This window comes from Lithobates pipiens, unplaced genomic scaffold (assembly GCF_037356315.1).
Source record: "Lithobates pipiens isolate NorthernLeopardFrog02 unplaced genomic scaffold, aLitPip1_a1.2 Scaffold_13, whole genome shotgun sequence".
In the NCBI taxonomy this organism is placed as follows: Eukaryota; Metazoa; Chordata; class Amphibia; order Anura; family Ranidae; genus Lithobates; species Lithobates pipiens.
The window spans coordinates 4,147,757-4,162,129 of record NW_027507718.1 but is presented as its reverse complement, the minus strand read 5'-3'; the positions used below and the strand labels follow the sequence as shown (position 1 = coordinate 4,162,129).

At 41.3% G+C, this 14,373-nt stretch overlaps 1 protein-coding gene across 1 annotated transcript in view; it reads left to right on the top strand.

The window, feature by feature from the left end:
* The window catches only part of LRRC2 (leucine rich repeat containing 2), a 433,585-nt gene that overhangs the window by 52,522 nt on the left and 366,690 nt on the right, over positions 1–14,373 (top strand). Inside the window, exon 2 of the mRNA XM_077474787.1 lies at positions 4,393–4,547. Within this exon, the coding sequence (XP_077330913.1) occupies positions 4,423–4,547 (125 nt within the window). The 5' untranslated portion in view covers positions 4,393–4,422. The remainder of the gene's footprint in view (positions 1–4,392; positions 4,548–14,373) is intronic.

The window sequence follows — 14,373 nt, the reverse complement described above, 5'->3', positions numbered from 1 at the left end:
CCGCAAATTTCTGAGTTATTTGTTTAGGCAAGGTGTGTTTTCTCCCATTCGCTCGCAAAATCGATGGAACATAAGTCATTGATTGTTACTCCTGTAGTGTCTGAGCTAATGATTTACCACATTTATTACCGGACTTGTAGGCATGTCTATGACCAATCTGTATTATCTTCTGGGCTTTATAAAGCAATACATCAGTAACCTGTCTACAGGTCAAAAAGTTTCTTTCCACATCTGAGAGGGGAGTTTGTTTATGAATTGTTTATAATCAATGTATATCCATCAGTAGGGCTGTTAACTTTGCCTCTCTTTCACGTTTAATCCTAGCCCCATGTTCACTTAAAGCACCCCTAATCACTGCTTTATAGGCCTCCCAAATCACTCCGGGGGCACACTCCTGTGTATCATTGGTCTCAAAAAAACATAAAACCTCCCTAATAACATCTTTCATAACCCTCTGATCCTGTAAAAGGCTATCATTAAGTTTCCACAAAGTATCTTCCCTAGGAACCATCAATTTAATTAAGGTATTTCTAAAAAAAAGGAATCTTGTTGTGTGTTTGGGGCGTAAAAGGAGGCCAAGGTCACTCTAATCCCCTTGATCGTACCTTTAAGAAATAAGTATTGACCCCCTATGTCTATATGGGATTCATTACATGTCCATGATATTTTACTCAAGATTAAAATGGACACTTCCTTGGACTTGGACAAAGGGTTGCTAGCATGGTAAAATATTGGAAAAAAAACTGTTTCCAAGCATAGGAAGACTATTTTCTGTGAAATGTGTTTCTTGGAGGAATGCAATATCAATCCGCATCATTATACCTGCAAAAGGGGCCAGCCTGAAGTGATCTAGCATGACTTTATTTTCTGACTAAAGTTCCACTTTAAATTTAAAAAAAAAAGCAAGATATCATATATTGGGCAGATGTAATGACAGTTACATACCCATAACTGTTGATCTGATTATAAATGGCAGCAGATATATACTTATATTTCTTTTAAAATCAAGCCATACCTATGAAAGAAGAGTGTATACTCACCTTTCCCGTGCAACATTCCTAACAACCCACAAGGAAACAAAACCTTCAGGGAGTGTTGGGTCCTCTGCAGCTCTCACTGCTTACCACTGCTGACCTCTGCATCTTTAGTGTATCTGTACTGTAAAATGTGGAGGTCAGCAGGAGGGCTCAATGAGAGCTGCAGAGGACCTAGAAGGTCAGTAGTCATATAAGTGTCAGTATCTTTGTGAAACATTTGGAGGATTAGAGTGGCATTTGCATCATAGGTAGTAGGAAAGATGAGCATATACAGTCTTCTTTTACAGGTATGCATTTATTTTAAAACATGAGTATAGTGAAAGTCACTTTAATACCGAGGGGATTATGCAAAGTTTAGGACTAAAATAGTCTAATCTTTCTTAATTAAAATTCAAATCAATGTGTAAGTTATCTAGGGAGTGATTAAGTAAATAAGGTTTTCTTTTTTGTTAAAAGGATGCATTTCTCACACTTCATCAGAATAATTACCATGTATACAAAACAATCTAATAGTAGCTTTATTGCAGTAAAATAATTATTTTTATACTAGCAGTTATTTTATATCCAAAATAGAAAACAAATGTGATGTGTAAACAAAAGGTTTTGCAAGCAGTACATTGTGGATATAATTCAAAGGGCAACATTTGTAAGTTTTAACAACAGTAAATTGCCTAATAGAGGGTCTGAAAATCACACATAATTTCAATATGTTTTCACCTTACATTTATTTAATATCCTGAAAAATGTAGAATTCTTCATATGCAATATATCTATTATTATTTCTAATTTTCACAAAATACAGTAGAGTAAAATAAAAGCATAGCCAAAACATTTTTTTATAGGGAAGTGTTAAAACCTTGGCAAAATGTTACAGATGATACCTAGCATGGAATAGAGGAGATATCTTTCAAAGGGTACACTTGCTATGGTAGTTCTGGTATTTCCTCCCACTTTGGAAGTTTTCCTTTCACTTAACATCTCTAGGACAGGAAGATAAATCTCCCTAAGACCTGGTTCACATCTATTATAAGAAAGGCAGGGCAGGGCTAAATAAATAAGTCCATAATGAAAAATAAAAAATATATAATGAAAAAACAATCCGTGCAGTCTTCAGTGATGAACTACAAGTATTGCATTCAGGTGACTTTGTGGGAATTTCAAAACCTCCACCAAAGTAGAAGATAGCTGCTCACCTCACTGAGTGGACCCTTTGATTATAGAGGGTCTGCTACGCCTTCCCACCTTGGGTATCATATGGCGAAATCAGCATACATATCAGAGAAAGTCCTCTCTTGGCTAGATATATTAATCAGCACTGTCCGCTATGGTATAGTCAACTAGTACAAATCAAGTTGGATAGATGGAAAACATTTCTGAACTGCTGGCTGATGGTGTCCTGGTCTGGAGGTTGATATGGAGCTCCTTTGATGAGTCTTCTATGGTTGGGGTCCTCTCGGATGGTCCCTCTTGGCTCCTCTGAGGAGTCTTCTATGGTTGGGGTCCTCTTGGATGGTCCCTCTTGGCTCCTCTGATGAATCTTCTATGGTTGGGTCCTCTCAGATGGTCCCTCTTGGCTCCTATGATGAGTCTTCTATGGCTGGGGTCCTCTTGGCTCCTCTGATGAGTCTTCTATGGTCTGGTGACTTCTGGATTTTCCCAGCACGGTGACTGGACATGAAGGTGGAAATCTCCCCCAACTCTCGGCTTCTCTTCCTCCTGCTCACAAGTGTCCGCAATCAGAGGAAAGTTCTCCTTAAAGAATCATTCCACCTTGTGGGGGTTCCTTGGCCTGCAATGTGCAGACTGTAGACATGAAGCTGATTCTGCTCTGACCTGTGTGAGGATCTTCTCTGTCTCTCCTCCGTGTCTCCGATGGAAGATGCAATCCTAGGACCCCCCACAAGGTGAAAGGATTCTTTAAGGAGAACTTTCCCCTGATTGTGGACACTTGTGAGCAGGAAGAAGAGAAGCCGAGAGTTAGGAGAAATTTCCTCCTCCCCTGCAGCCATTTTTAAATCCAGGTACTCACCCTATGGTCCATGCTGACAGACCTCAGTTTGTAAAGTAAATGTGTGGGGGGAACTGATACTGTTTTTATTACTAATATCTTAGATATAGTCCTCTATCATCCCCTCCAATAACTTGCAGACTATTAATGTTAGGCTAACTGGTCTATAGTTTCCAGGGAAATATCTCAGCCCTTTTTTAAAGGATAGTTTGCTTATTTTATATTTTTTGAGGCATATATATATATAAGAAAAAGAAAAAAAAAACAGCTTTCTCTATTTCCTGTTAAATAATAATGCCAGAAAGCCCCCAAAATGAAATGTTTGTGGAAAGTAGACACCCCCCCCCCCCCCACCTCATCTCTTTTTTGACAACATTTTTGGGAAATGAAGAAACATGCAGGTACTAGGGACGCTAAACACGAAGCTTGGTAATGGATATCATAGACGTGGAAAACCACTGGGTGGTAATGTGGAAACAGAAAAGGAGTAAACCGTGCCACAGCCTGTTTAATTATATAAACTTTAGAAATTTAAAATTTTGTGCTCATGGACTTTATAGGCACCACAAAAAACATAGATTTGTTATGTAACAAATTGTTTTGTGTGGTGCCTATAAAGTCCATGGTCACATCATTTTTTTTTTCTAAGGAAGCTTGGTAAGGGTGGACTAGATACTATATATTGATGCACAGGTCATAGAGAGGAAGGAGAGAGTGAAGGGGTTAATGTTCTGGTTACATACAATGGTATGTAGGAGGTGAAGGAGGTTTAATAATCACATGGGCAGGATAATTTACAGGTGAGGCGTAATTTACATCTTACTACTACTTTTTTGGAAAGCTGCAGCTGCTGATCCATTCATTCTGTGTCCAATCATAATACTGATCTCTCTTCTTCCCCTGCTGTAAAGGGAAGGGGAGGGATCATCACAGTAAACAGTACAATGTGATCGCTGTGATGACCTATCAGAGAGATCACATGGTACCTGGCCTCTCAAATCGGCTTGGTACAATGTCTCTGTGTACCTGCCCGATGGCTATTTATCCAGTGCCGTTCATAAATGGCACAGAGTAAATAAAGGGCCACTGATCCACTGTTGATAGATGTACATTGGTACGTAAGGGGTTAAACATGCAATCTATTCCTTTAAGAATTATAGTGCGTCATTTTCAAAAAAGCAAGAATAATATTTAGTAAAATATATAATTAACTCAAAAGGCAACATAAAAGAATGTTGATGTTATTCTATATTTCCTGCTATAAAGCACATAAACACTGTTCAAACACCTCATCAGAAACCACCTTATCATGGCTCATAAATGTGTTTTTTTTTCTTCTTCTTATAGCTCACCTACAGATAATTTGGATGTGAGACCATGACGTTTGAAGTTGTAGTCATTGATATTTCTCATATCAGAGGACTATGGGAAACCCGTGTGAAAAAATATAAAGAGAGATGTAAAAAAGAGAAGGAAAGGATAGAAACAAGTGCACTGCAAAAGTAAGTGTACTATTATTATGCAAATAAATACAATAAACTGACCTTACCTCTAGAACAACTGTTATTTGAGCAAAGTCCAGGTTTGGCAAAGTATGTGTACAATAATAGATCATCTTTTTATTTCACTACTTAAAAGTGTTAGTAAACCCAGGACCGTGCATTCACTATATCTGGTCTCCCACAGTACACAGAACATGGACATGCAATCGTTTTAGTAAATATAAACTGCTAAATACCTTTTTTCCTCAGCAGTTAGAGCAGTCTTGTGACTTGTATCAGTGTCTGGTTAAATCTTGTAGGAGGGATTTTCATTTTCCCCTGACCCTCTGTCTTGACAGTACTGATTGGCCCTGTGTGATCACATGCACTCTCCCAAGAAAAATCTCTAGCAATACACACCAAACTAAGCATCTGCAGCCTGACTCCCAATGCTCTGTTCTATCAGGAGATGGGTTGGAGTCAGTTAAAGAAAAGGAGAATCAGAGAAGACAGGATCAAACAGCCTTTTTACACAATGCAGAGGATTAACCCCTTAGGTTCCACAGTGAGTATAACAAGCTTGTTTTACCGCATATACAGACTGATTTTACTGTTGTGGGTTTAGTAACACTTTAGGCTGCAGAGCCATGGACCTAATAACTTGGTAATAGCTTTCTTATTAATCATGATATAAAAATAAAACATACTGTATATTGTTTTTTTTTTCTGTTGTAGGGGAGACAAGCAAGGCTGATATTGTTTAATGTTTTCTATATTTTAATGCTTTTATCGAAATTTTGCAAGTGATTGTTCTTAAAGATGAGGTCCAGCCCCTCCACACAAACAATGAAAAGTATAATATATGGACACTTACCTGTTCAGGGAGCCCACAATGTCAACACCCCAGTTGATATTCGGACTGGCTGTTGGGTGCAGCTGCCACCATTCCTGGTAAGGCAAACCAGCAGTGCAGCCTTTTGGCTTCACAGCCAGTTCTCTACTGCATATGCGTGAAGTGTGCTGCACTTTCTAATTGGCCTGGTGGTGGAGGAAGGAGGAGGGGGTGAACTTTCGAGAGACGTCTCCAGAAGTGGGGAACAGCATCTGTCAAAAATATGTACCAGTCCCCCTCGAAAGGTGCCAAATGTGGCATCAGAGGGGGGAGGAGACGGATAAGCAGAAGTTCCACTTTTGTGTTCTACGCTTTAATTTCAAACAACAAAAATTTCAAACAAGCTTTAAGCAAACTTATTTACAAATTAAATTTTATATATATATATATATATATATATATATATATATATATATATATATATATATATATGATTTTTTTTTTTTTTCAATTGTGTGTATGTGTTTTAAATGCTTGTTCTGCAGCAAGGAAGGAATGAGTAGAATGAATACAAAGGTAACATTTTTGTACCAGCAGAAAAAAAAAGTTTAATACATTCCTCTTACCTCTCCTTCTTATGGTTCTTTTTTCATGGTGTTACATCCTTATTTACAGGGACTTACCTCATTCCACCATAACCACATTCACCTTTTATTTTTACTGTCATAGGCCATGGCCAGATCCATACGATTAACCTATTTTCATACAAGTTACCTTGCCCTCCTAGTGTGAGTTATAGTCATATTGTCACACTTTTAATACCAATAGAGCTACCCTGTGGGGATTCCTATCTCTGTTCATGTTCTGAGCATCCTTGTTTTTTTTTTTTTCACCCCACCTTAACCAATCTACTTTCCTCTCATTCCACACTCTTCAATTTTTTGGGACAAGCACCCCCTAGTGGTACAGGAGCAAGCTCCATCCTTCTATCCAAGCCCTGCACATGTGCAGTCAGCCCTTTTGTCATTGTGAATGAGCGCACTAGCTGCAATACTCTCACCTATCCTAAGTGTTTGGGGCAAGCGTTACTCCATGGTGTACAAATGGTCTACAGGTATGGAAAGAGCACAAATGTATAGTTTTAAAATCTTATTCATTTAGAGTTATGGATTTGTGTTGATGGACTGCATAGGGTATTTTTTTTATAAAGGTGAACTAACATTTTAACTGTGTTCATCAAGGAATCTTTCCCATGAATCTAAACTAATGAAATCTAATGCACAAAAACTAGCCCCTCTTTTTCTAGATTTATAAAAAAAACAAAAAAAAAAACAAAAAAAAAAATGACCAGTGTAATATCGGTCTTTAAAGTGTACTCGGTTTCTTTTGATCTATCGGTTATAGATATGGCCTCTCTCAACATGTTTTGCATATAGCTTCTTCAGGAGTAGAGTGCTAAAAGAATAAACCACAACAATATATGAATATTTATTACAAATAAGTAAAAACATTGACACAAACACTCACAAGATGAAAAATGCTAGTGAGCTTCATTCGCAGAACCAGATCGACATGAGATCCTGAAAATGTCCATTCACTATTGCTTTATGTGGTCTTTACCAAAACATGATTGAAAGTCAATTCACAAAAGGAAAAAATTTAATGTGGTAAATAAGCAGCGTCCTGGCAGTGCCAGGGCACAGTCATCTAGAGCCCAGGACAAACATGCCAAACTGCCCCCTCCAAGATGTATGAGCATTGTATGTCAGCAAACCCCCCTCCCTGAAATAAAAAAAATGAGCAATAATTTGCATTCTTACCCCCTAAGCAGAAATCGCCTCTCCTCTCAGGACAAATCCACTCTCTGCTAAAGTCCCCTCTCCTAGCACTTCCACCCCCAAACCAGTTCAAATCCTCTTTCTTCTCAAATCCTCTTGCACAAATCGACCAAAAAAAATGTCTCCTCCTAGCACAAATCCTCTACCCCTCAAATTTCCTCTCCCAGTACACATCCTTTTTCCCTCCACTCCAAATCCCTCCTCCCAGCACAACCCCTCCCCCCTAACACAAATCACCCCCCCCCCCCCAAAAAAAAATTTGCCCCAATCATCCTTACTAGCAGAAATCCCCCCCCCAAAAAAAATCCCCCAAATCCCCCTTCCAGCACAAATCCTCTTCCTCCTTCCCAACACAATGCTCCTCAAATCACAACTCTTAGCACCCAACCAAATTTCCCCTTCTAGAGCAATTTTTACCCCTTGCTGGCCCCAAATATCCTCTACCAACACAAATCCCCTCCCCTCAATATCCTTGTGGTCCCCCCACCTCTCATGATACCACAGTGCCCACGGCAGCCACCTCTCTTGCCCATGCCTTGTCCCAGCTCTGGGTCCTGGCTTGTGACATTTAAGGAGCCGGCAGCCACCAGCATCCTTGACAACCAGTAAACAACATGGTTGGTGAGGACCCTGCAGCCACATCCTTAACTGATGAGTCATCACCTGTCGGCGGGGTTCCCCACTGACAGCTGAATAAAAAGAAATGCTGGCAATGAAAAATCACAAAAAAATGCAATCCATACCAGGCCATTTCGGGTCTAGTATGGATTTTGAGGGGAACCCCCACTCCAAAAAGTTTTTTAAAAGCGGCTTGAGATCCATACCAGACTCTTATCCAAGCATGCAGCCTGGAAGGTTAAGAAAGAGTGGGGGATGAGAGAGCGCCTCCCCTCCTGAACCATGCCAGGTCACATACCAGGTCCCACGTCTACATCTGTCCCCCACCAGCTGTAAGATGGAGAACTGAGCAATCAAAGACCAGTGATCAATCTCAGAGCTCCATTAGCTGGCTGCTCTGCCCCCTGCAGGCTTTCACTTCTAAAATACTGCATGACTTCATAAAATAACTCATGCAGTATTTTAGTAACATTTTTTACTTGATGCCAAAAATGGTTTGAAAAAAGCTGTGCGGTATCTTACTGCACACTCAGATGCTTTAAGATACCACTTTGTGGATAGAGCCCAGTATCTGCAAATGAGTGCTAGATAAGCAAGAACAGAACAGGCCAGTATATGCATAAATTATACACTGTCTAGATAATATAAACTTAACCAACATGTGTCAGGTTATGTATCATTTCACCTTCCTCGTAGGAAAGACTTGAAACTGATCACTTCATTAAGGACAAGAGTTTTGGTAGCATGTAAAATTGGATCCATCTGGCTACAAAAGATATATATCCACATCATCTCCTCTAATTGATAAAAGCACATATTCAAGTGCATGAAACTAGATCGTATTTAAATAATATTTGTGGCATAACCCCACGTCTACTAAAAGGTGAGGATATTTCACAATTTTCAATAAAGTACATATGATCGTAAATTGTCCTCCAAAATGACATAAAATTACTTATAGTAATATATCATCAGATAAACTACCCCCACTGTCTGACAGTTTATATGATGGGGGAACCATTTAGGGTCATTGGTGAAAACTATAGTTTCCCAATGGTAGGATCCATGGGCAGTTTCTGTAGTAACTATATGCATAGGTACCTTTCTTCCTTGTCTCAAGTATGTTAGTTGATCTCTAATGCTGCATACATACGATCGGACTTTGCAGTGGAGGTCCACCTGACTTTATGAGCGAGCGGACTTGCACACACCCGACCACACACAAACGGACTTTCCGGTGGACAATCCTCCGGACTTTTGTCGGAGGTCCGCCGGACTTTCCAAATGAATGGACTTGCCCACACATAGACTAAAGTCTGTTCATTTTGAACGTGACTTCAGGTACGAAGGGACTAGAGAAGGAAGTCAATCTCGCCGCCTCCATCGGTGAGATTGATACCTTGCGAGGCTGGTCGCCTGGTATGGGTTTTAAGGGTAACCCCTACGCCGAAAAACAGCGTGGGGGTCCCTCCAAAGTCCATACCACACCCTTATCAGAGCATGCAGCCTGGCCGATCAGGAAAGGGGGGTATCCCGGCTCCCCATCCTATGTGAATGACTATGGGGTACATCGTACCCCTACTCATCCACCTGAGGGAAAAAGTGTCAATATAAAAACACACTACACATGTTTTTAAAGTAGTTTATTAGGCAGCTCCGGGGGTCTTCTTCTGACTTCGGGGTTCTTCTTCTCCACGCTTTTCGGTTCTTTTCCCTGGACTTCTCCGCTATCTTCTGCTCTTTTGCCACTCTTTTGCTAGCGGAGGAACCCGGCTTTCTCCTTTGTCATCGTCATCGCCACCTTCTTCTTCCTTCTGTTCCTCCAATGTTGTCCCGTTGTAATGCTGTGGACACAGTACGTGGCGACTTATATAGGCATACGGGGTGGGGTCACCAAGTGATGTCACCTGGTGACCCCGCCTCTTATCCCCTGGGGGATGCAGGGACTGTGATGTCATAAGGGACGGGGTCACCCCACCCTGTATGCCTATATAAGTCGCCGTGTACCGTGTCCACTGCATTACAGTGGGAGAGAGCGTCATGTCAACATCGGAAGAACACAAGATGGAAGAAGAAGACGGCGATGGCGACGACGATGAAGGAGAAAGTCGGGCTTCTCCGCTAGCAAAAGAGCGGCAAAAGAGCAGAAGATAGTGGAGGAACTCGGCGAGAAGAACCGGAAAGTGTGAAGAAGTCAGAAGAAGACCCCCAAAGTCGAAAGAAGACCCCCGGAGCTGCCTAATAAACTACTTTGTGTAGTGTGGTTTTTTTATTGACACTTTTTCCCTCAGGTGAATGGGTAGAGGTATGATGTACCCCATACTCATTCACATCTCTGGGGGCCCCTTATTAAAGGGGATCCCGGATTCCGATAAGCCCCCCGCCCGCATACCCCGACAATCAACAGCCAGGGTTGTCAGGAAGAGGCCCTTGTCCTCATCAACATGGGGACAAGGTGCTTTGGGGTGGGGGGCCGCAGGGCGCCCCCTTCCCCAAAGCACCCACCCCCCATGTTGAGGGCATGTGGCCTGGTACGGTTCAGGAGGAGGGGGCGATCTCTCGTCCCCATCCCCTATCCTGACTGGCCAGGCTGCGTGCTCAGATAAGGGTCTGGTATGGACTTTGGGGGAACCCCATGCCATTTTTCAGTGTAGGGGTTACCCTTAAAACCTATACCAGGAAACAGGGCTTGCAAGGTGTGGATCTCGTGGATGGAGGTGGTGAGATTGACTTCCTTCTCTAATCCCATTTTACCTGAAATCACGTTAAAAAAGAATGGACTTTAGTCTGTGTGTGGACAAGTCCTTTTATTTGGAAAGTCTGGCGGACCAGCATACAGACGAGCGGATTGTCTGCTCGAAAGCCGAGTCCGGCAGACAATTTTGAGTCAAGTCTTATTTCTAAGTCCGCTGGACTTTTAGGAAGAAAAAGTCAGCTGGATCCCACACATGATCAAATTGTACAGCAGACTCTGGTCCGCTGGACTAAGCCTGCCAGATAGTCCGATCATGTATATGAGAGATTTAGTTCACCTGAAGGTGATCTCAGGTCTGGGTCCCACATACTTAGTGACAATAGGAATGTCCATGTAAGGGATACCAAGTATCCAGTGGCAGCAGGGAGGATCGGTTGAGTGTAGCTGTACTTAGGAAACTGGAATCAGACTGAGTATGATTAAAATAAATTTTATTAATGCACTCAACATCTGTTCCGACCCACACAAACCACAGGCAAAGCAAAAGTGAAAAAAAACATGACAGTGAAGCAAAAGCAAAGCAAACAACCTAACTATAATACACTATACACAAATGGAGGGAAGCTGACATAAACAGGGCATGACCAGGACTGGGAACAATGGAAGCAGAGATGGCGGTAACAGGATACATAGAACTAGATGCAAGGTACATGAAAGGACAGGGATCAGGATAATCAGCACACAGGTATATGGCTAAAAGGCAAAACACTGAAGCACTGATGCAAGTCAAGAAAGGGGTTATATCCCTTACCAGCAGCCAGCATCAGGTAGTGCCTAATTACTAGGATCTGCTGGTTGCCAGGAGATACCTGCTGGTGGCCACCGGAACTGCGCCCTTCAACTCTGGAAACAACAGTGCCACCAACAGGTGAACCAGGTCCTGCCAGTAACTTTGTAAAATATAACAAAGTTGGGCATGTTGTCCTGCATACTATAAGATAAAATTTCGGTTCTTAGGTTGACATCTTTTTACCATCTCAAAAATCAAAGCAACTGTATACATGCTCTTTTATATACGGTTTTTTTTTTTTTAAACTTTGCTACTGTAGCCCCTTTGTAGTAGCTGATATTGCAGATGTTTTGCTTGAATCAAAAAATCTCTTGAGTTCAGCTACATTAAAGACACACATACTTTTCATATATGGAATACTTCTCTTTAAAGGGTCAGGATGGGCAGCAAACACTATACTGCATGTAACATGCAGTACAGTATTTTCTACAGTTGGTTTTCCATATAAATCAGATATCAATGCACCATCATCCTGAACAGTTATACAAATGTCACTCTGTTTCAAATCACATTCCACTGTAAATTTAAGATCATATGTATTATGTGGATATGCAGATCATAAAGCCATCCATTTTTCATCTCGTCCCATCCAGATTAGGAACATATTGTCAATGTACCTGTGCCATGCAAGTATGTGGCACAGGTTGTCAATTGAGATGAATCAACATAAGAAAACTCCCTTTACTATTCCCCCAGGTACAGTTTAGCATATGATGGGGCACATTGTGTGCCCATTGCCACCCCTTGCACCTTGAGAAAGGGAGACTCACTAAAAACAAAAACATGCGCAATCTACACCGCAACAACATATAATTTCCAACATACACTCTATGCTCTTCGCATTCATTTCCCTCAGAGATGGAAAGGCCTGCCAGGCGTGGGAAAAGGAACTACAAATTGACCTAGCCGAGGAAAACTGGGAACGCATTTTCACATTAGCGCACAAGGGCTCACTCAATGTCACAGTACAAGAAAACAACCACAAAACTCTATCACGGTGGTACCGCACTCCAGAACTACTAAATAAATTTAATACAGAGACTTCAGACAAATGTTGGAGATGCTCGAACGAAAAAGTCTCCCTCCTACATTTGTGGTGGTCATGTCCAAGTTTACAGACCTTTTGGACACAAGTACATGATATCACCTCTCAAGTGACCGCATGCCATATAGAATATACTCCAGCTCGGTTCATCCTTCATCATTCCTCCACTCCAGCCCACTCATATAAGAAATCCCTGGGGATACACATGATTAATGCTGCAAAACTATGCATTCCTGCTCACTGGGGATCACCCCAGGCCCCAACTATCTCTGAATGGCTTTCACGTGTGAAAAAAACGGCCGAGATGGAAGAACTAATCCATATTGCTCAAGATTCCTCAGAGAAATTTTCATGCATCTGGACATGCTGGACCCAATTCTGTGCTACAGAGAGATATCTATCTATCATGGGCCTAAACTGTCCAGACCCCTCCAGAGCTGACCGGGATAGCCCAAACAATCTAGCTTAAAGGATTACCCTGCCAATACGGCTCACACATTAGCCCATCCTTTTATTGAGATACTCCCCAAGATGGAATCCCTCTAGACAGGGATGCTTTCATGAGACCCTTATCATCCCCTATATTCGGTGGGGTCCGAGGGAGCGAAGCCCAGGGACTCCCTCCCCCCCTCCCCACACTCCCCCCCTCCCCACACTCCCCCCACAGTCTTTCCCCCTCACCTTCACCCCCCTACTTAGACTACGACCTACCCACCCATACCCATGACCAAATTAGCTCAGGTGACAGCCCGTCCCCTTACTCCTCAAACCTTAGACAGACAGATAGAGAGCATACCCTGGTATATAGCTTCACCCTACCTCACAGTCACAACACTCCCATCCCTGACTAGGTACAAACGACGGAAACATACATACAAATCCATTGTCCCACCTTTCTTCAGCCCCACACAGGATCCACATCCGAAATGTATACTTTATGTTACCTGGTTATAGACTCTAGAAAATGATTGAGGACTTGAGCCTTATGAATAGATCCTTTGCAAAGCTAAAACCTTGAGAGTGAGGGCATATCATTATGTAACTGTTCTGATTGTTCAAACACCTGTTATATGTTTCATGCTGTGTATGAAAACTTTTTTCACAATAAAACTCTTATGGAATAAAAACAAAAACATTCCTGGTCAAGATGTACTGTCACAAATTCAAAATGAAAGCATTATATCATTTACATGAGTTAGCATCTTCATTCAAAAATGTATATATGACTGAAATGCCTATCTCAGGGAGTGTTGAACTGTATAAGGCTTCCACATCTATTATAACTGAGCTTGAGCCTTATGGCACATGAATGCTCTCTATGGCTCTTAACAGCAGCAGCAGTATCCTGTATGCAGGAGGAAAGGGACATGAGCATGTAAGTGGTTATCCAGCACTTTACTGGCTTGTTCAGTCAGACTCCCTCTTGCAGATGATGATATGACATCCCAAGGGGTCCTGGAGGTTTTTATACATTTTAGGTAATGCATAGAATGTTAACATGCAGGGGTTGTCAAACATCAATAAATTAAAAAAGATCTTTGTTAATAATAACTTGATTATATACATCCATGATAATATAATAGAACTAGGTATTTTGGTATTGAGCAAACACTGATATATTTACAGGTTGGTACCAATCTCGATTAGATAATATCTTAAGGCACATCCATTGATATCCTGGGTGGTCCATCATAGTCACATCACCCCCTTATCTGATGGTTTATTTACAATCTGGTGATTGTTTTTAAGATCTCTTTTTTTCTGGGCTAATGTTACATCGTTATGTTACGCCCTCAGTGTGAGTTTTCTCACAAACAAATAAATATCCTTAATGGCTTCAAAATGGTCTAAATTTTGATAAGGGTCAAATTATAATACATCTATTTCATCCCTAGTGAGTGTATGAAAATATAAATTGATGACTTGAAGTTCCACATGTCTTACGTTTTCTTTACTAAAAAAGAAATTC